Genomic DNA, 23,099 nt, shown 5'->3' with positions numbered 1-23,099 from the left:
CAACAACAGTAATCAACACCATAGACTTAGTTAACAAAATAAAACACAAACACATGCCACACAATACAACATTAGCATCATTTGACATCGTAAATCTATATACAAACATACCAGTAATAGAAACACTAGAAATACTTCGGAAAATGCTTATCAAAAATAACATACCACAGACTCACATTAACGAAATTATACACATTACAGGAATTATTACTAAACAAAATTATTTCACACATATCAATAAATACTATACACAAACTGAAGGATTACCAATGGGTTCACCTATATCAAGTATATTAGCTGAAATCTTTATTCACAACATAGAACAAACACACATACTAAACACCGACAACAACAAACACGCAGAGAAAATAATGTACTGGCATCGATATGTAGATGACATAATAGTCTTATATAATGGAAACAAAAGACAAATAGAAAACCTACATCAACAACTCAACAAAATACACCCCAAATTAAAGTATACAGTAGAAATGGAACATAAGCAAGCTATATACTTCTTAGACATCACCATAACCAAAACAAATAACAGACACGAATTCAAAATATACAGGAAACCTACTACAACCACAACACATATACACAATTCATCAAATCATCCCATACAACATAAACATGCAGCTTTCCGTACAATGACACACAGATTAATTAATATACCAATGAACAATGACAACTACACTGAAGAATTAAACACAATAAAATATATAGCACAAGACAATGGATACAACCCTAACATAAGAGACACACTAATAAAAAAGGCAAAACAAAAACAGACCAAACCAACACAAACAGCACGCGAGAATAAATACATAACATTAACATATCACAGTACCAATACCCACAAAATTGCAACTTCATTCAGAAAACTAAAGTACAAAATTGCATACAAAACAAATAACACAACACAGAAATACTTAAATAACCACACTAAACATTCAAATATATATAATTCAACTGGAGTTTACAAATTAAAATGCAATAGTTGCCCACATTTTTACATAGGACAGACAGGAAGATCCTTTCATACAAGATACAACGAACATATTAAAGCTATAACCAAACCTTACATTACATCAAATTATGCAGATCACATTATCGACAATAATTATGACTACAATAATATAGAAACAGATATGGAAATTTTACACATCACACCAAAAAGTTCACAGTTAAACATCCTAGAACAATACGAAATATATAAGAATACAATAGCACACCCACAATATATACTTAATACGCAACTACAGTTCAATACGCACACATTGTTTGACGTCATAGTACGTCATAGCATACAGACAACCAACCCCCACCATAGGAGCAACACACCCCCACCCCTACCATCGGCAACTGCACATCGCAGAGCCAAAATCAGCAGTGGTTCAAGAGACACTGAAGACGACGACAAATAGCGTCGAAACGGGCCGTCTGTCGAAGGTAAATACCTTTTTAACAATTTTAACACTTTTAACGTGTGACAGAGTAAATTTTATGTTTTTAACAAAGTGTTAACGAGAACTTTAATCAATGACATTGATTTTGTCAGGGATGCTGGAAACCAAACTTTGACACTTCCTTTTAATATCAGTATCATTTAGCCAGATATCAGACAGTGCTTTAATGAGTCCATGTTTTGTTGTAAGCCTCTTTTTGTTCACTTTCTTCTTCAGTATAGATCACAGATTTTCAATTTCGTTCATGTCCGGTCTTCGTGCAGGCCATGGAAGAACAGACTGTGGAATATCTTCTGCAGTATATAATTAAAACACAAGTAGTACCAACACAATCAGACAAAATATACTTAACCATTTGAAAAATATACCAGAAGATGTAAACAAAGCCACCGGCGTAGCTCAGTTGGCTAAGACGCTTGCCTGCCGATCCGGAGTTGCGCTCGGGCGCGGGTTCGATTCCCGCTTGGACTGGTTAACTGGTTGAGTTTTTTCCGAGGTTTTCCCCAACCGTAAGGCAAATGTCAGCTAATCTATGGCGAATCCTCGGTCTCATCTCGCCAAATATCATCTCGCTATCACCAGTTCCATCAACGTTAAATAATCTTATAGTTGATACAGCATCGTTAAATGACCAAGTAAAAAAATATGTAAACAATCATATTTACAACAATAGACACTTTCTGAATTATACTGATAGTTGATATGACGAATTATGTTTCCAAGAAAAACGTTTTAGTTTAATAATTTGTTCACGTCTGTACTATTCAACAAATCTTTAGACTAAATTAATATAATTTTATCTAAATAACTAAACAAAAAAAAGAGTAACTACTAATAAACAAGAAATAAAATCATAAATTATTGGACGAAGACTGTATTCAACACATCTAGTAACTTATTAATAAGTCCACAGCTGTGGATAACGGTTAACCTTCTTGACCGTGAAACGAACGGACCCGGTTCGGCTCAGGTTCAAATCCTGGACGGGATAAGTTACCTGATTGGGTTTCTTTCTTAGGTTTTCCCTCAACCACTCGAAGCAGAATTGCTGGTCAACTTTCGGCGTTGGATCTCGGACTGATTTCGCTTTCATTAGCATAATTTCCATTAATCATCTTAATAGTTTACAGGTCGACCAAGAGGACATGGCGGATGTGATTCCAGGATCTGCCTATAGGCGACATCTCTCTGCGGAAGCTGCACATATCCAGCGAAGCCGCAGGTGCTAAGCGGACTGCGGGTGACCCGAGGAGTGTAGCTCCCTTCAATAGATGACGCATTGGTCAGTCGTGGAATCGATGGCCACATGTTCTCCTGGTTGAGGATGCAGCAGATTGAATTGCGAACAGATCCCATCGATCTGAGGAAGCCGCAGAATAAAATCATAGGCAGGAGAAGGCTCAGGTTTCCAGTCAAAACTGGATGCTGTGGCTGAATCGATACGATGGCACCATGCAGTGAATCATGCGCTTGAAAGATGCGATCCTAAATGGACTTCAACAATCATTCCAACATAAGAAGGTTGCACAATAAGCCTAATGCTGCGGTGCTTGCCTCTGGGCCTTCCTCCGAAGAAAGAAACTTGTTTTCAATTTCATTAGACTTCATTAGACAAAATATACATTTCTAAGTTAATTTTGAATTTCGAAAGCATCTGGAAATCCCTGACGTCAGTAGATAGACAACTCCAGAAACGAGGTAATGATACTGTATAGGAGGTTGAGTATGACTAGAGACCGGATTTTAAAGGGAATCTTTTTTTTTTATTTCAACACGAAACATGAAATAATTAATTACGATGTTCAAAATTATCTTCCACCGATCAAATTATGTGGTTTTGACTTCCCTTTCTTCCCTTTTTTAGTCCATATTCACTTTCATTTCGCTTTTTCAAAAACATCTCTTATTTTGGTCCTTGTTTGACAGAATATCGCTACCATTTAGATAATTTTCCTATAGTTTTTCCGATAAGGATGTAACTTCCTGAGCAAGCGAAAATAAATATCGTTCTTATTCTTATTCCAGACATTGAAAAACTAATACAGTGTGCTGATTTAGAGTTCAGGATAAAAAAAAATTTTCACCTCTGGTTTCAGTTGATGTTGAGCGGTCATTTTCTGTTTATAAAGACATTCCGCCATTCAAAGAGGCAGAATCATATTTAAACATATTGAAATGTTGAATGTGATCAAATACAACACTTTCCTTATGTTGTGAAGAGATAAATGTAAGATTGTGTGTGCTATGTGTATCCATGAATGTGCTGAATTGTGTTTTCAATTAAAATAGCACACTTTTGAGGGAGTAATATAGTCCTCTTTGAAGTCCTTTTTGACTATATCAAATACAACACTTTCCTTATGTTGTGAAGAGATAAATGTAAGATTGTGTGTACTATGTGTATCCATGAATGTGCTGAAGTGTGTTTTCAATTAAAATAGCACACTTTTGAGGGAGTAATATAGTCCTCTTTGAAGTCCTTTTTGACTATATCAAATACAACACTTTCCTTATGTTGTGAAGAGATAAATGTAAGATTATGTGTGCCCTGTGTATCCATGAATGTGCTGAAGTGTGTTTTCAATTAAAATAGCCCACTTTTGAGGGAGTAATATAGTCCTCTTTGAAGTCCTTTTTGACTATATCAAATACAAACTTTCCTTATGTTGTGAAGAGATAAATGTAAGATTGTGTGTACCATGTATATCCATGAATGTGCTGAAGTGTGTTTTCAATTAAAATAGCACCCTATTGAGGGAGTAATATAGTCCTCTTTGAAGTCCTTTTCGACTATATCAAATACAACACTTTCCTTATGTTGTGAAGAGATAAATGTAAGATTGTGTGTACCATGTAATCCATGAATGTGCTGAAGTGTGTTTTCAATTAAAATAGCACCCTATTGAGGGAGTAATATAGTCCTCTTTGAAGTCCTTTTTGACTATATCAAATACAACACTTTCCTTATGTTGTAAAGAGATAAATGTAAGATTGTGTGTACCATGTATATCCATGAATGTGCTGAAGTGTGTTTTCAATTAAAATAGCACCCTATTGAGGGAGTAATATAGTTCTTTTTGAAGTCCTTTTTTGACTATACCAAATACAACACTTTCCTCATGTTATGAAGAGATAAATGTAAGATTATGTGTGCCATGTGTATCCATAAATGTGCTGAAGTGTATTTTGGGAATAATATAGTCCTTTTTCAAGTCCTTTTTTTTTTTTTTTGACTATAACTTTCCCTTTTTTGTCCTTCTTTGATGAAAAATTTTCCCTTTAAAATCCAGTCTATAATAATGACGTTCTGTGATGAGAGATAGGAAGAAGTGCTTGGTTCTGAATACGTAGGCCTACTGTTGTGAGAAACTGTATACGTGATGCAAGGTAAGTGGGAGTAGAGATATGCAGGAATAGCAGCGTGAATGAATGCATAATTCTTCGTTCCTTGAGGCAAAGGACAGTATTACATGACCAAATGTGAACGTATAGCAGAAGGATCTTACACACATATTGTGAACAAGCTGTAATCTTTCATCTAAGTTATGAGTTACATTTGTCAGCAAGAAATCACAATAATCAAAATGGGACAGCACAAGCGTTTGAATAGGGATTTTTTTTAGGGTAAATGGCAGACATTTTCTTATAATACGAGTATTATGGTTTAATGAGAAGACTAAAATAATCTTTCTGCTTCCGTTACGGATTATTTACATAAACGTTATCGGAGATGGGAAAGATATTAATGCAGACTTGCCGTGGAGGTCAGCTGGCTCAAGGAACGCTGCTGCAGAAGTGGTTTGACGAACGCGGAGTGGAGCAACGTCTGAGCTCTCTCTCTCTCTCTCTCTCTCTCTCTCTCTCTCTCTCTCTCTCCTGCATTAACTTAAAAGATGCCATTGTATTTTCAACTCTGTCTTAACTCAAGATGAGAGTATTAGAGCCAAGTCTTAAATGTTGAAGATTTAAGAGCGATATTTTAGTAGAGATGGAAAGATATTATTCTGTGAAGTGTGAGAAGATAACTTAATGTTTTCTCTGTTTAGCAGTTTAATGTGAAATAATACTGTAGCACCTCAACACTGGAGATTAGTATGTTTAGAAATTATACAGGGTGATTCACAAGGATTTACCGTCCTTTACGGAGTTTATTTCTGAAGATATTTTGAGCAATAAATGTCATATAAACATAGTTCCTATTCTCAATATTTTCAGAGTTACACTAATTTAAAATTGTTTGTAAAATACGTTTTTTTCTTTAGTTTGAAGGTAAAAGTATAATACAAATAGAGAATGATGAACCATTCAGAAGTATCATTTCTTTAATTGGCAAGTATTATGAAGCTAAAAATGTGTTGTAAACTCCTTATTTGCTTCGTACAGACATCTTTTTCTATTTTTAACTAGAAAATTACATTATTCTTACGCACTTATCGCAACAATTATTACAAATCACACCACTTCCACCGACTTAATTATTTGCAGTTCAATTTTGCATCCTAATTTACAGTCCTGGAGAGTTTACAACACATTTTAAAAAATGTCGCCGTCCGCTTGAGTACACTTGGCCGCACGCTTGTGAACGGCACTCGTCGCGCTACGTAACTGCATACGAACTATTCCATCTCAAATCGACCGAATTTGGAGAAAATTGACCTTGCAATTTTTAAATACAATGAAACTTTTCCTGTCCGTTGACAACTGTGATACAATGCTTTGTGCAAAGTTTGAGGCATCAGAACTTCATAGTGTTTAAATTAAAAATATTTAAATTTATTGTATTTTCATAAAATTAGCAAATTTAAACTGTTATAGCTCCGAAACCCTTTCACCCAATGATCAAAATCATGGTTTATTTTGATGCTGAGAAATTAAAGTTTATATTGACATGTAAACAGTTTTTCTTACTTTTTATGTAAATGGATAAATTTAGATTTTTCTTCATTAAGACGCCTTTGCCCACGAAAAAATATTTTTAAAATATATGGTTAGATTCCGCATTGAAAGTACATATAAACACATATTTTTCACTGGTGCACCGTAGATAAGAAAGTATTGAAAATATCAAATAAAGAAAATAAATAGTACGCGCGTGAAGTAACCAGCTGACTGTGATGCGGGAGCTAGCCGAGACAAGCAAGGCCAGGAGACAAACACGTGATGTTTCTTCTAGTAGCGCATAGCTGGGCTAGCTTTATCACAAGTTTTCATAAACACAGGAGTAAAATGACGCCCAAAGCTCGCTTATCTTCAGCTCTCGGCCAGTGCGTGAGGTACTGCGCCGTTCAAGTCTAGGCGTGTGAAAATAATTTATTTAATACCCTCGAAACTTATTGCCGAGCCACTAAGCAAACAATGCCGAATCCCTCTTAATAATGTAAGGCTTTTTCTCAATATTTTTTACATTTTTACAAATTGGCAAAAAGCCTAAAGGTAAGTAAAATCAGATTATCTGTCTCTCTGTATACAATAAAAATAAGGATTACTTCTTAACATAACCTACCAAATGTCAACTTCAAAATGAGCTCCCGTTCAATGTTCTGCAGTAAATGGTTCCAGAGTTCTGAGCGCTGAAAGAGGCTTGTTTTTATAAAATACACTAAATTTGTCGCTCAATAGTACGAAAACCGTTTGACTTTCGATAGTATATTTTTGAAAATGCACTGTCCTCAGCTCCTTATATAAATAGGGAAAAAATTAGAGTATTAAAAAAATGCGAAGTTTTTTTACTGATCGATTTCATATGGAATAGCCCATCGGCTATCTTTGATTTCCGTAGAGCTCGCGCTGGCTGCTGACATGCAAATCTGGCTTCCAGGTATAGCTCCATCAGCTATACTTCCATTCTTCTTCTTCGTCTTCTTCTTCTTCTTCTTCTTCTTCTCTCTCGCTTGTGAACGGCAGAAATTTTGAACCCTTTTATTCAGGGACAGGATTCTCTCAAGCGCTAGTAATTCACGATGAGGACCTACCAGCTTTACTTCTTGTCCGAGGAAAGTTATTCTTAAGATTTTTATCGCTATTAAAAATACATCCCACTCAGCCGAGTTTGAACCTGGGAACCTCGTATCCAGCGCAAACATGGCAGTATTGCAACACCGAGGACGACTCCATCTTGCACAATGCACTTCGTTCGGTGTATACTGAATCTCTCTTGATTATTCAACACTTTCAAATCACCAGGGCGAAGAATGTGCTCGTTCTGATAAATCAAGTTTTGTATTTGCAGGTAAATGCTTCACCCAACAAGAATATTAAGCGAGATTATGTACAACAAAATATATTCCGCACGTAGCACTGCATCACACCACGAGTTGCATTACAGGATTGGAATGTAGGTCTAAAGATTTCTCCATTCCAAATTGAAATGCAAGAAGAGGGCGGGAACATAATTGAAGAGCACAGGGGAAAAACTTTATAAGTCCAAAATGGAAACATAAAAATTGGAGATTTATCCTTCGAAGAGGTTGAAAAATTCAAATATCTTGGAGCAATAGTAACAAATATAGGCTAAATGAAACTCGGGAGGAAATTAAACGCAGAATTAATATGGGAAATGCCTGTTATTATTCGGTTAAGAAGTTTTTATCATCTAGTCTGCTGTCAAAAAATCTGAAAGTTAGAATTTATAAAACAGTTATATTACCGGTAGTTCTGTATGGTTGTGAAACTTGGACTCTCACTTTGAGAGAGGAACAGAGATTAAGGATGTTTGAGAATAAGGTGCTTAGGAAAATATTTGGGGCTAAGAGGAATGAAGTTACAGGAGAATGGAGAAAGTTACACAACGCAGAACTACACGCATTGTATTCTTCATCTGACGTAATTAAGAACATTAAATCCAGACGTTTGAAATGGGCAGGACATGTAGCACGTATGGGCGAATCCAGAAATGTATATAGAGTGTTAGTTGAGAGACCGGATGGAAAAAGACCTTTGGGGAGGCCGAGACGTAGATGGGAGGATAATATTAAAATGGATTTGAGGGAGATAGGATATGATGATAGAGACTGGATTAATCTTGCACAGGTAAAGGACCGATGGCGGGTTTATGTGAGGGCGGCAATGAACCTGCAGGTTCCTTGAAAGTAATTTATAAGTAAGTCCAAAATTATCGATTTTTTTGTTTTAGATGTCATGTAATAATTCAGGTAGTGTAGATTTGTGTAGTTTAACTGTACAGAATAAGAAACTCACTAGGCCAAAGAAATTTGAAAAATGATAATCCAAAGATAATAGAATATAGTGGGTTCTGCAAATTTTAACTTGCTCTCCTGTAAAAACAGTAAAATGTGACTTATAAGGTTTTTCCCCTGTACTCTTCAATTGAAAATGGTAGTAAAAGAAGCCAGAAGTCTTCCTAGCTTCTCTTTCAAGATCAATCTCTCGTCTCTCTCTACTCTGAACTAACTATTTCGCAAACTAACTGCACAGAATCGTGGAGGTCTTTGTAACAAGCCACTTCTGTAGGAAGAAGACAAGTTCTTCTGAATTTGTAATGTACAGTAGTGGCAAAAAAACCGGACCGACCCTTGTAGCTGATACAAAAGGATCCTGTGCTGTGTTTTGTGTCAAACTGTGGTAATTTCAATATGGATAGTGAAGCCAGAGGTATGTACTGCTATTTAATGTAAAAATACGCAGTTGTCTTTGCCGAATAGAGGTAGAAAATAATGTAATATTGATGCCAGATGAAAATAAAACTCTCAAAGTTTTTTCGTCTGTAAGTTTGAGGCACTGAAGGAAACAAAAGACGGTAAGAATCGAACAATTGCAATAAATTTCATTGTTACAATTAATTATACAAGATGGATGTGTTTTGTGACTTGCAAAATTTGAATCTGTGGCTCTGAAATCAGCTACAAGGGCCGGTCCGGTTTTTTTTGCCACTACTGTACTTAATTTATTATGCTTACAACTTCAGTGGATGGGAGAAAATGTTCAGCCCCGGAAATATTACAGAGATAGATGAGACATTTATCTAGTGGTTACCGAACATTACAAATCATTTCCGAATACCAGCAGAACTCGCCAACTAGAGCCTACTGTAGATGTTCTACGACTAGCACAGGGTTACAGAACTGGGAAAGAGAGAGATGGAAGAATGGGGAAAGAGTTTGTTCCCCCGTCCACAAGGCTGGAGCCTTCAATGACGTATCAGTGACGTTTGGCAAGCACACTGATTACATATCTCTTCTCCCTATATCATATCCAATGACGCGAGGGTTGAAGGGAACGGATGAGTTACATGTTCCGCTTGTGACGTCTATCGCAATTGTAGCACAGTTTTGCATCCCTGAACGGCATCATGATCATCCCCCGTACGACACACTTACGTCACAAGGCAGCTATTGTCTATTACAGGGATCACTCCTGTATACCAGCGAGTCGTGCAAACTCATACAATTACTAAAGTAATTAGGGAACGCATTTCTAGATGGTAAAAAAAGAGAGATTTAGGACTTCATATAATTGAATTTATGACTTTCAGGAGTTTATATAAAATTAACAATTAATAATTTTAATTTCAGTAGTAAATATTTCATTTTAGATGGGGTTTAGGGGTTTATGTACAAGGAACTGGTGCTAAGAATGAGTGCTACTGATCTGAAGACTCAAATTCTATCAGTGAAAGAGACAGGTTGCTGTTTGGTCAGTTTCATTTCGAATAACGGGGGTGCATTGACGCGGAAACTAATTTGTAAGCTCTCGCCTAACCTGAAAAACCTACCACCCCTTTTTATGCTATGATGAAATTTCCGAAACGAACTTCGGTTCCATGGAATTAGGTAAAATCTTCTTCCCACCTCTTCTAAGATCATATGGTACGAACCTGCCAGAGCAGTATGTGTCTGTAAGACCTTTTTTTTTAATTTTAAATAGTATTTTTGTAGTTTTTGAGCATTTTTTTTTTCATTTTTAGTGCCGGTATTTTTATTTTAAATATACGCAAAATACTAAAAAGGCACTTTTCAGAAACAAACATTTTTTTAGATATTTATAGTTTATGGTTCATTTAGGCGTTTTAGGTCCTATAGTATTTTAATAGGGGGATCTTGTGTACAGTAGTGGCAAAAAAAAAAACCGGACCGACCCTTGTAGCTGATTTCAGAGCCTTGTTCACTCCAGAGCACTATAGACTGGTAACTAAGACTTTCGTGTTTCGAATCCTGCCTGGGAAGGAAACTTTTTTTTGTTCCTTATTCAAATTTATTCACAATACTTTTCGACTGTAGCGATATTTTACTACTTAATTAACTTATTATTCCCAGAATATGAATTTTACCAGCAATCGAAAAGTATTGGGAATAAATGTATGTATTGTTGGAGATTCTCAGCAAATATTTGTGTGAAGTGAATATATATTTTTTAATTTGTACAGCCGTTCTTTTTGTTTTTGATGTAATTTATGTACGGTTTATTTTAAATGCATTAAAAATATAGAAAATGTGTAATAACGACGTAAAGGGCTAAAAAAAAAAGGGGCATTTAATCTCAAAATAGGCAACGGGAGCTAAAATAGGCAAAAAAGGCAAAATAAAAATTGAGCCTATCGTCCCCAAATGTGTGGAAACGTGTTTATCTGTAATAAGTCTTTCATATATACTCAGTTTTGCAATGAAGTTTAGTGACATGAGTAAAAATTCAAGTGATTTGGGAAGTGATTTAATCAGATTAGTGGGAAAAGAAGATCAGTGCCGAGAGGAGAAGTGAAATTCTTTCTGTGAGTGCAAGAGCTGAAAAGGTGAGAAGTGAAGTGGAGAAAAAGACTGGCGAATTTATAACAGAAAAGGGTGAAGTGGAAGTTTTTGGTCCAGCGACGGCTAAGGAAGAGACGAAATATGAATTAGAGGAGTGTAATAGAAAGTTAGATAAGACGATAGAGATAATGAAAATAGGTGAGGAGTATGGCGGGGAAGGCTAGCTAGGATAGTGAAGTATTATATGTAGAAAATTAGTGAGATCTGAAAATAAAATGTGCACAAGAAACAGACATATAGTCCCGACGCTGTTATTTCCGGCGTGACTCCGCCTCTTTGCTTCAGTCTTAGAAAGTGAAGGCTCTATAAAGTCTAGGTAGGTAGTATCGTTCGCCATTTTTGTTCTTACGTTGCCGGGCTACCATACGAGGAATCTATTTGCCACACCGTTAAACATTATCATGTCGTAGCTCCTATGATAATAAATCAAACGCAATGTAATTCAGCAAATAATTGAACGGCAAATAACGTCTTCGTGTGCTTTCTGCGAACGCCAATGAAAGAGCTAAAATGGCGGGCGATTATATTAAGTATTTATCGATCCTTAAGAAAAGAATCAGCGAATCACAAGACGCACACGTTTAAATGTAGCCGACCTGCAACGCGATTGGCTGCCGGAAATTAGAGCGACGGGACTATAGTAATGAACATATTGGACAATGGTGTAGTATGTTTTAGTAACAAGTATTATTAGAAACAGTGTATGTTCGATATAAGTGAACTGGAAATCAAGAACAGAGTCATAAAATTGTCAATTTTGAATGATCTAAATTAAGTTGTTAGGTTTAAAGGTGGGAATACTGATCAATTTAAATGGGGTCGAAAGTTAAATTGCAAGAGCGTCTACAAAAGGCAAATCTGTAATGAATGTAATTGTGGCACCGGATATAAAATTGTGAGGTCGACATTACATGGATGTAAATGTTGACATCAAATATATATCATATCATATCATATACTCAGTTTAAAAAAGGCATTTTGCCTAACATCCATTTGAAAATGGGAACTTACTTTTGAATAACCTTATATACTAGAGTCAAACAACAGTGGGATTGTATTTAAACTCCATGCGAAGAAAAAGTTACACGTCAATCATGAACCATTGTAGTACCGGTACTGTGGGGCAATGTGTTGACCGAAAACCATGAAAAAATTTGCATACAGAATGGTGATTTCATATAAGGGGAAAGTTTTATAGCATTGGCTAATTTGCACGAAGGTGTGGCGACCGCTGAAGATGCAAGTCCATTATTATGAGCAGGCTTGGCGTCATAAGGAGGTCACTCAAATACCTGCAGTGTTTTTGTCGGGCGCGGCGCTGCACCGAGATTGTCAAGCTCATCTCACTTCTCGCTCGGATCGAATCTGGTTCCCCTCGCTCTCACTGCAACACAGGCATAAGCGCAGGTCGTAGCTTTGCGTACCTCAAAGTGACTTCTACCTGAGAAAACTGCCGCAGTAAATATAGTTCTTCACAGTCTAGTATATACAGTCACGAAGCTTGAGTTGTGAGGGTACTAGAAACAATAGACTGTGCAGGTACTATTTCGCATTGTCTGTAATGAGGCGATAGTAGCGATCCTAGTGGTTAGCAACGGATACATATTTACTACATATAGAGCTTCGTGATTGTATATACTAGACTGTGGTTCTTCTGTGTTCCCCTTCTCCTTTATGCTCTATTCCTCCTACGCTCTTTCTCCTCATTTTCTGCTTTTGCGCCTCCTTCAGTTTGTAACACTTCTCTTACCCCTGCCATTTTTTCAACCCCTTCCCTCTTCCTTCTTTCTTGTCTTCTCTTTCTTGTACTTTCATCCTTGTTACTTCTGCTCCTTCTTTTCCATCTTTTCTTTTCTCAACCGAATAATAAGAGACATTTTCCATATTTATTCTGCGTTTAATTTAATCCCGAGTGTAATTTATATTTGTTACTGTTGCTCCAGTATATTTTAGTTTTTCTGCCTCTTCAAAGGATAATCGAAGGGTTCAGAACCATAGTGGGCCAAGCGCCATTTACTAAAACCGTAGAAAACAAGGGTTAAAATGAAGTTATTACCATAATTCAATGGAAACATATAGCAAGTAATATAAAGTATGCACATTAAAACTAAATGATATGTCAATCATCATTAAACTATGTTATTCACTTAACTTTAACCCTTGCTTTCTCCGTTTTTAATTAATGGCTCTTGGCCCACTATGGCTCTGAACCCTTCATATTTACATATAATACATCGGTTCTTTAAGTAAGAGTATGACATGAAAATCTGGCTTCCAGGTAGGCCTATAGCTCCATCAGCTATATTTCCATTCCTATTCCTCTTCTTCTTCTTCTTCTTCTTCTTCTTCTTCTTCTTCTTCTTCTTCTCTGTCGTTATACAGTAAAACCTGTGAAGTTGACAACCTCTGTAACATGACCACATTTTTCTGGAACCAGCAAATTTTCAGTTGTTTGTATGTAATACATACTTATTTACAAATGGTTTTTAAGGAATCCAGAGGTTCATTGCCGCCCTCACATAAGCCCGCCATCGTTTCCTATACTGAGCAAGATTAATCCAGTCCCTACAATCATGTCTCACCTCCCTCAAATCCATTTTAATATCATCCTCCCATTTACGACTCGGCCTCCCCAAAGGTCTTTTTCCCTCGGGTCTTCTAACTAACACTCTATATACATTTCTGGATTCACCCATTTTGCTACATGCCCTGCCCATCTGAAACGTCTGGATTTAATTTTTCTAATTTTATTAAGTTACGTAAACAATACAATACGTGCAGTTCTGCGTTGTGTAACTTTCTACATTCTCCTGTAACTTCATCCTTATTAGCTCCAAATATTTCCTAATCACCTTATTCTCGATCACTCTTAACCTCTGTTCCTCTCTCAAAGTGACAGTCCAAGTTTCACAGCCAGACAAAACAACCGGTAATAGGGCAAACTCGGCTAATTTCGTGATATTTTTATTTAAATTTATCACGAATTTATACCAGGGACAAATGTAATTCTGATAGTATAGTACCTATAATAGCAGAAAATGTATTATAACATAGATTTTGTTCACTGCACTGTTGTCCTTTTCAATATGTTTCACAAGTTAAATTTCATATTGTGTCAACTTCATATTATTACAAGGTCGAACATTTGAGTGGGAAACTCTTCCGAAACAGTCCCGGCTTGGCACCCTCCAACTACCATCTTTATCGGTTCGGTAAAGGAGCAGCTGCGAGGCCAACGCTACGAGACGCTGGAGGACATCCGGAAAGCAGTGCGTCAGTTTCTTCTGGAAGATGAAATGTACTTCTACAGCAAGGGAATTTTCAAACTTACAGAACGGCAGGAGAAATATGTGCAAAGAAATGGAGACTATGTTGAAAAGTTACAGAAAAGTCTGTAGATTAAAATGATGTACTTGATTTGCCTAAAAAATAAAAATTAAGATTTATAACAATGGATTGCTGATGACTTTCAGTATGACCCTCTTATATCCGATCCCAAGAATTCCAGTGGCCGTCCCATTTGTTGCAGCCACATTTATTGCAGATAACTCTTGACCCAGGCTGAACTTGCATTTTACACTGACCTTTAAGCAATATTTATACCTAAGTTTGCACAATCAATTTGCGTAAAGTTACATTGTTTCGCAAACAAAAACACATGAATACTACTCAAACAATTATTTATGACATTCCAGCTAATGGATGTCTTGTACTTCTACAGAAATTGAACCACAATTACTCTTCTCTTAGCTGCAGTATTTCGCAAATAGTATTGACATGAAGTGCTCCCGGATGCAGGCAACCGAATTGGCCAATCTCCGGCCGAGTATGACTCAGAACAGACTCTTTGAACAACAATAAATTAACTCTTCACAAAAATTTTATACATAGACTAAATAGATTGTTTTAGTTATCACTAGCCGTACCCGTGCGCTATGTTAATTTAAATTGTATTTAAATAATTAAAATGCGATCATTTTGATCCAGAGACCACTCATTTGGTGCAATGACAATTCCTTTAACATGTTTCTTAATTGTTATTACATGCAACTATAGTTTAATGAAGATTGACATATCATTTAGTTTTAATGTGTATACTTTATATTATTTGCTATATGTTTGCATTGAATTATGGTAATAACTTAATTTTAACCCTTGTTTTCTACGTCTTCAGTAAATGGTGCTTGGCCCACTATGGTTCTGAACCCTTCATATAACTTAAATAGTGATACAGCATATTGATATGTAATTATATTTCTTTCTTTCGAAAATGTAAGAATTCACGATCTCCTATGTACCATTGCCATGGAATGAATAAATGTGTTTCTTCTTCCTACTCAAAAATTTTATATTTTCCACATAGGAGTTACTGCAGGAACAACAACGCTATAACTTGAGGCGGCGGTGAAAATGTATTGTATTGTTATTTTAAAAGTCTTGTATATCCTTAAATATCAGTCCTATCAAAATTTTGCATGGAATAAAACTTATCGAATATCATTTTTAAAGAAACTTTTGCTATGTAACATTTTTCACAAAAAGCAATCATAAGCGAGATATTTATTTAATTCAGGCACCCTTATAACCCCCCTTTTAAATAACAGATTTTGAATGCCATATACACTTAATTTATATTCCAATTTTCATCGAAATCCGTTCAGCCATTATCGCGTGAAAAGGTAACAAACATCCAGACAGACAGACAGATATACAAACAAAAATTTCAAAAAAGCTATTTTCGGTTTCAGGATGGGTAATTATATATGTTAACACCAATTATTTTTGGAAAATCGAAAATTATCAGAAAAATTTTGGCTACAGATTTATTATTAGTATAGATGTTACAAAGTTGGCTAATAGAGGAAGTCATAAGAAACAATATTACTATAGAAACCCACGCCCGAAAACGCTCTGATTGCAAAAGACAGCCCATAATAATGTTCACTTAAATACCAAGAACCAGTCAAACATCTCGCATGCATGCAAATTGCAACTATCGCTCAAAAAATCAACTTGAGATCGACAATAATTGTCCCAGAATTCGGAAGATTGAACTGGCTACAGAGTGAATATCACTAATGTAATCTCCCAGATCTTGCAAGAGTTATTATCGACCTGTTTGTGAAGATCGCCTGAACGCTACATTTGGAAGCACGGTCTAGTATATACAGTCACGAAGCTTGAGTTTATGAGGGTACTAGACTAGACGGCATTTCGGAAGGCGGTCGGCTGCTATATGCGCCGTAGAATTTCTGGTATATGACGTCACAAGCTTGTACAGTAGAACCAATAGGAATCAGTCAGTAACAAGTGCTTCTCGAGTTCGTTTGTTCATGTATGAATGTTTCAATACATTGAATAAGAACTACTAACATTTACTTTGTGTGTGTCAGATAAATAAATTGAAGAGGAGACTGTAAAAAGACAAGTACTGCATAGGCAGGCGCGGAAAATAGTGTTTAAGGTGTAAAATTATTTTAAAAAGTTGATGAGCAGAACGCTGCCGGCCAGCTTGAAGCTGACTGCAACGTTGTCTACGCGCAAGAAACGACTGCAGAAGCATGTGGTGTGAGATTGAGAACCGTGCAAAGAATATTGTTAGTGAAGGAAAGAGGGTTTGTTTGATGCCATGCTTACAGTAATCAACGGTTAAGGTCATTATTGTCTTTTGAGAATTTAAATTCTCTCCTACGCTATTTGTATTGCACGTGCGCGTGAAGTACGATGTGGCAATGTTGTACGCTGCCTTGCTTTCTCTATCTGTCTCTCTCGACGCAAACGCTAGCAGACTACCGCCTTCCGAATTGCCGTCGACTCTAGGAACAATAGACTGTGCCGGTACTATTTCGCATGTACTAAGAAAAGAAATACTCTTCTAGTAAAAGAGTTCCTAGGCATTTATTGCTAAAAGTATTGGGCCACCAGTGCCAACGTTTAATTTCTCGCCTTATATGCAATTGTGGCTGTGATCTCGAAGGGGGTCTGCAGAGGAGACAGCGTGACGAAGAAGTAACTTTGGAAAAGAAGTGCCTGATCAAGGAGATTTCAACAGTACCCCCTAAAATTCGTTTCCAACTACAGCATTGGTTGACACAAACCTTTGATTTTTAAGAATAAAATCCTAGTGCTCTGATTTAAAATGATGAACATGTAGTGATTAATTATTATTATTATTATTATTATTATTACTATTATTATTATTATTATAAATGCATAAAGCCATTAGGATTATTCGATTTTGAAAATATTTATTTGTTCATGATTTTAACCGAAACTTTACATCATTAAGTGGCGAAACTCTCTGATCCTAGGCAGTAAACCAAGAGAAACGAAACACAGTCAAAAGACACACCCATGCCTCATAGAGAGAAATGTATCTTCACCGTAAATCAAAAGTCAAGCTCAAGTTCCTGGATTTAAATGCTCCAGTTGTTACCATTGCCCTTTCATTTAAATGCCATGCACTGACTTCCTTAATTTATTATTGAGCCGTCAATAGGTGAAGGATCTTCTGCATTCTTCATAAACAACTGGATATCCTCGGACAGCGGGCTACGGGATGACTTTCTATTGTGAACATAAAAGATCCAGATTTATTTTTACTCTACCACAATAACTGTACCTGTATCGCGTGTGTAATGAAGTAATACCATAGTCTAGTATATACCGTCACGAAGCTTGAGTTGTTGAGAGTACTAGGAACAATAGACTGTGCGGGTACTATTTCGCTTTGTCTGTGATGAGGCGATATTAGCGATCCTAGTGGTAAGCAACTATCTATGGATGCATATTTTCTACGTATTGAGCTTCGTGACTATATACTAGACCAGTCATGTCAATTGATGCCCATAGGCGCAAGCGCGTGTTTTAGGCCGGGAATACACGGACGCGCTGCGGCAGTAACGCGGCATTACATGTAACGCACGGAGGAAATTGTGCACTCTGGAACAAGCGGTGCGCACGATACGAACCATATGAGCAGCGCGCAAGCCTCAAACACCTTTCCTAGTAGTCGCATAATATGCTATTATTTTCGATAAAAGAAAGTACAAAATGATTTGACTTCACACTGTTCAACAGTGATCTTTAACCTCCCAGAAACCATCGGCGTGGTTCAGGCGGTAGCGCGTTTGCCTGCTGATCCGGAATTGCGCTCAAGCATGGGTTCGATTCCCGCTTGGGCTGATTACCTAATTGTGTTTTTCTGAGATTTTCCTCAATCGTAAGACAAATGTCAAGTAATCTATGGCGAATCCTCGGCCTCATCTCGTCAATTGCCAATTCGCTATCACAAATTTCATCGACGCTAAATAGAACCTAACCTAGTAGTTGATTGAACGTCGTAAAATAATTAAAAAAATTAACGTCCCAGCAGCGGCTTGCATAATTCCGACAGCGTCTGTCAGTAATTCTGTACTATCATCCTGCTTTTTCGCTCGTTTTGGAGCCCTGTCTCATCTTGCGTATTCACTGGCACGTTCTGTTGTTTTTATTATAATAGTCAATATCACCAGGTTTCCACAAGACAAGGCATAATTTATGAGGTCCAGTCTACTTCAGACCACTCCATGCTTGGGGTGTGCGCGCTTCACGAGACAAACGGCAACGAACCCGTCCACACTGCGGCAACGAATCCCTTTGTGTTCACGAGAAAAACCGACAGGGAACGGATCGCTGCGCGGCATTTGAGGTGTGCGCGTTCTGGCCGCAGCGCGTGCTTGAAATCGCGTACAAACGAGCGAACGAGGCCTCGAATTCTGTTCGACCCTTGCTGCATTACTGCCGCAGCGCGTCCGTGTATTCTCGGCCTTAGAACTCAGGAGAGCCTGAGCGCTTTACAGCGGAAAGGAAAGAGACAGATGAAAGAGATAGTACTGTCGGTGACTCAGGAGAAGATGAGAGCGGACTGAGGAGGAAGGGATGTGAACAGCAGTGTTGCCAAGTGGACAGAAATTCCGTCATTGTCTTTGACTTTTTTAGCTGCTGTCATTTTTAATTGTTTAATTTTTGGGGGAACGTAGACCCACAAAGCACTGCAGAATTAGTGGCAGATGATGTGGATGAATTATTATTATTATTATTATTATTATTATTATTATTATTATTATTATTATTATTATTATTATTTTAATCAAGACTGGTAAAGTTGCGTTAATAATTGCTTTATTTTTATATAGATATATTGAGTAGGTCTTATTATTATTGTTTTTTTTAATTTTGACGAATTCTGACGGATTTCTAGGTGTTAGACTGACGGGAATACAATTTATATGTTGGCAACACTGGTGAACAGACAACGTACGACAACACGTGCAATATTTGTACTGCAGTAAGCGGAAGCATTAGGTCTCCTATTCAACTTTGCTTTAATTTCCATACGCATTGTTACTCATGTTTCCTGCACGAGTAACAACCTGGCTACTGGGATGCTTATCTGAGCGATGTTTATAATAATCAGTAGCGATAGTCAAGAAGGTCACATTCTTTCCGCTCGTCTTCTCCTGAGTAACGGACAATATATGTCGCTTGGTCGAGCTACATACAGGGATGACCAGCACTGATTTAGTAGATAAAGGGAAGAGAACTTATTAAACATATCAATGTAAATTTTTAGATTTGTCTGAAAAGTATAAGTGCATTATGAAAATGTAAGTTTTAATTTTAATGCTCATTTTCACAAGTTTGTTTTTTTTTTTTATTCAAATGCAATATTTTGTCAACTTTTTTTTATAGAAAAGTGAAATTTTCAGATATAGGCCTATTTATTTAGTAGCCTTACATGTACCGAAACAATATTTCGTAAATATAATATACCGTAAATACTTATTACTCAAGACAGTGTATTACAAATTTTGAAAATATTCGCATGGAAAATGTTTGTAAGGAAGTGAATTAACAAAGCAACTGCTGTTACATCATAAGCAAAAGATATGTGCCCATGTGTTGTAAAAATGTCAGTTTCAGCAGGTTTCTAGAAAATAATTTAATACTTGATGATAGCAAGTTGCTCACCAATATCACTTTAAAAGCATAATGCGATAAGATTTTGTTATGGAATATTAGGCTAGTTACACTTAAAACATATACAGCACCTAGGTAACTTTGCTTTGAATTGTAATATTGTTTATGCTCGACTATGCCGAAATGTAGTAATTATGCACCTGGTAGCAGACCTTTAATGCATGTCATTAAAGTACACCTACTCATTAAAGGTCAGGTCTTTCAGCCAATGACGACTCAGGTTACAACTGTTCAGCCAATGACAGGTCAGCTTTCTACCGTTATAAAACCGCAAGTATCGATTATTCTCGGATATGCAATCGAAAGAGAATTAGCGAAAAGTCACGGAGGCTGGAAATCCAATACTGTCGCAGAAGGTTATGTTCTGTTACTATAATAATTAGCGTTAATTGTAAATAATATTCAAATAAATTCAATTTGTCATCTCGTTTTTCAATGTCTAATTTAATTTCAATGTTATCTCTGTAGGTTCTTATGGCCTAGCAAGGTCAATGTGGACATCTGTTCCTCGGAAAAAATCAATACTTTTGCGTCTGCGCACATCTCACAACATACGGTACATTGCTCAAAAATTAATAATATCAAGTTAGAAATATGGTCGAGCATAAAAAGTCGCATGAAACTCGCCTATAATGGTAATTAAGAAGCTCGTATGAAAATTATGAAACTCGCTTGCGCTCGTTTCATAAATATCCATACTCACTTCTTAATTACCTTCATTATAGGCTCGTTGCATAATGTACTATTCGATTAGTTCATTGATTACTTTTATAAGGCTAAAAATACCATCAATATCAATTCCAGCTTATCATGTCATACTCAATCTCTCTCTCTCTCTTTTTTTTTGGGGGGGGGGGATATCACTTTCTTTATGAATGATGTGATTCATCCACTTAGTACAATATAGTTGTACTGCTATGGAATTTATATGAATATTCCTTCTTAACTCTTTATTATGTTATTAACATTTAAAACACAACTGCAATATTAAGAAATTGGTGTTAGTGCTTTTATTTTACAAATAATATGAAACCGAAAGAAGCCATATAAAAATAACGATATAAAATTTCACGTTCAGTTTGAAGTTTCAGCACCACTGTTTTCTTAATCCAACAGGCTGGTTATTCCTCCTCCCATACCTAGCGCTTGATGCCCGCGCACGACGTCAAGGTCAGAAAAATGCGCTTGCTTTGACATCACTGTACTAGACTGTGCTAATACCTTAATAAATAATATTGTACTTTTTGCCGTGCATATTATGGGGCATTATTCTTAAGCACATTAAAGACCGTTTTCGTAATTGCTGAGCTGTTACTTTGTGACGTGAGTGAACACAGGTTTATGTCAGTTATGTCAATGTACACAACAGACTACGCACGCAGGGTTGTCTCATGCTTGAACTTAAGTTACCGAAGGAGAACATCAAGTTTACTGTGCATCCATCTATATCATTTACCGAAAAATGAATTACTTCTATTTTTGTTGTAATTACTACAGGGACATCATTTTATTTTTACTTCAATTTTTATTGTACCTGAGTTTTTTAATGTACTTCACTCCCACCCCTTCTACTAATGAAGTTCCAACTGTCCTCCAGACAGAATCAAGGCGGCATATAGTAAACAGTACTGAGTTAGTGAGTATAGTACGTTCCAGAAATATGTTCGCATTTTCCAGTGACGAAAGAGCTTTCAATATTGAATCATATTTTGGCACAGGTACTGTCCGTTTGCCTACGGTCACATCCCGATTTCCCCCACCTGCTTCTGCACGCACCTCTGTAAAAGCTAGGCTGTCTTAGCTCTTTTCTAAAAACATTAATTTCTGTTAGGAACTGGACGTTTACGTAATATTATACAACTGTTTAAAATAACTTAAATAAAAGGGCCTCGTTAAGTAATTAACTGTCACGTGATTTCCCTCCTTTCTACGATCCTGCGGCATAACCACTTGGACGGACAGTAGATAATATGTCTGAGTAATTTTATCTGTGCGGGTCGGGCAGAAGTGAAGATTGAATTTACAGTACGTAAGGTACTCTTTTATAGAGTAGGTACAGAATTATTTCAACATGAGTTACTAGTACGAAGGACGAAACTGGTAATTGGAATTAGATGTAATAGTCTATAGTGCGATAATATGCACATTAGAACTGAAGCCTGTATCGAAATGAACGGCCACCATTTTCAAATATGTGTTTAAATATCCATATTATGATTTTTTTCAATTTAACTTCATTCTCTATATTGTACGCTAATGTGCTGTAGACAGTATAATATACACTGTATAATGAATACGTTCGCATGGATAAATCAGTTCGTGAGTAAAAACACTTATTGTTAATACAGTACTGCATTTTGATTAAACAAAAACCTAATGAAAATGATCGAACTCAAAATCGCGATATTTCCAAGTTTACGTAAATGGCTGAAGTACTTTTCTTCCTTCCTATACCTAGTAAAGTGATTTCTTTGCGTTTTACGCCAGTATCATCGAACTCCAGTCGTGGAAGGGGTAGCGAACGGTGTTTCCGGTTCTCTAAACGTATAGCCAGCTTAATATTAAAAATGTTAGTAAAAATAAAATGATGTCCCTGTACCTACTACATTAGTTTTATATTAGGTACGCTTTAATTCGTTCCACTTAAATCAAATTTAGGTGCCGTGGCACACTTCGATATTCTACTTACAGTAGTTGCTCCAGCGTTGTCATTTGTGCCACGAATGATCAGCAGATGTGCCATGAGAAAATGAAAATAGTAAATGCTGTCGCAGCAAAAATTGAGAACATAAAAGTGAAGAGTAGTAAAGAAAAGTAAGTCCACAAGACTCAACTTTTAGCGAACGCG

General features: G+C 36.6%; 1 protein-coding gene across 2 annotated transcripts in view; it reads right to left on the bottom strand.

The window, feature by feature from the left end:
* Window positions 1-23,099, bottom strand: part of rtp (MORN repeat-containing protein retinophilin) — a 61,439-nt gene that overhangs the window by 4,969 nt on the left and 33,371 nt on the right. The window contains exon 5 of one of the 2 annotated variants that reach the window (XR_011332546.1): window positions 12,523-12,614. Coding sequence is in view for 1 of the 2 variants with exons in the window: in XM_069828265.1 (XP_069684366.1) it covers window positions 12,574-12,614 (41 nt within the window). In the remaining variant the exon portion in view is untranslated. Of the gene's footprint in view, window positions 1-11,993; window positions 12,615-23,099 lie in introns of those variants that run through there. The other variant, XM_069828265.1, reaches the window with a different exon arrangement.

The sequence above is a fragment of the Periplaneta americana genome, chromosome 6 (assembly GCF_040183065.1).
Source record: "Periplaneta americana isolate PAMFEO1 chromosome 6, P.americana_PAMFEO1_priV1, whole genome shotgun sequence".
Classification (NCBI taxonomy): domain Eukaryota; kingdom Metazoa; phylum Arthropoda; class Insecta; order Blattodea; family Blattidae; genus Periplaneta; species Periplaneta americana.
This window is presented reverse-complemented; position numbering and strand designations above follow the sequence as displayed.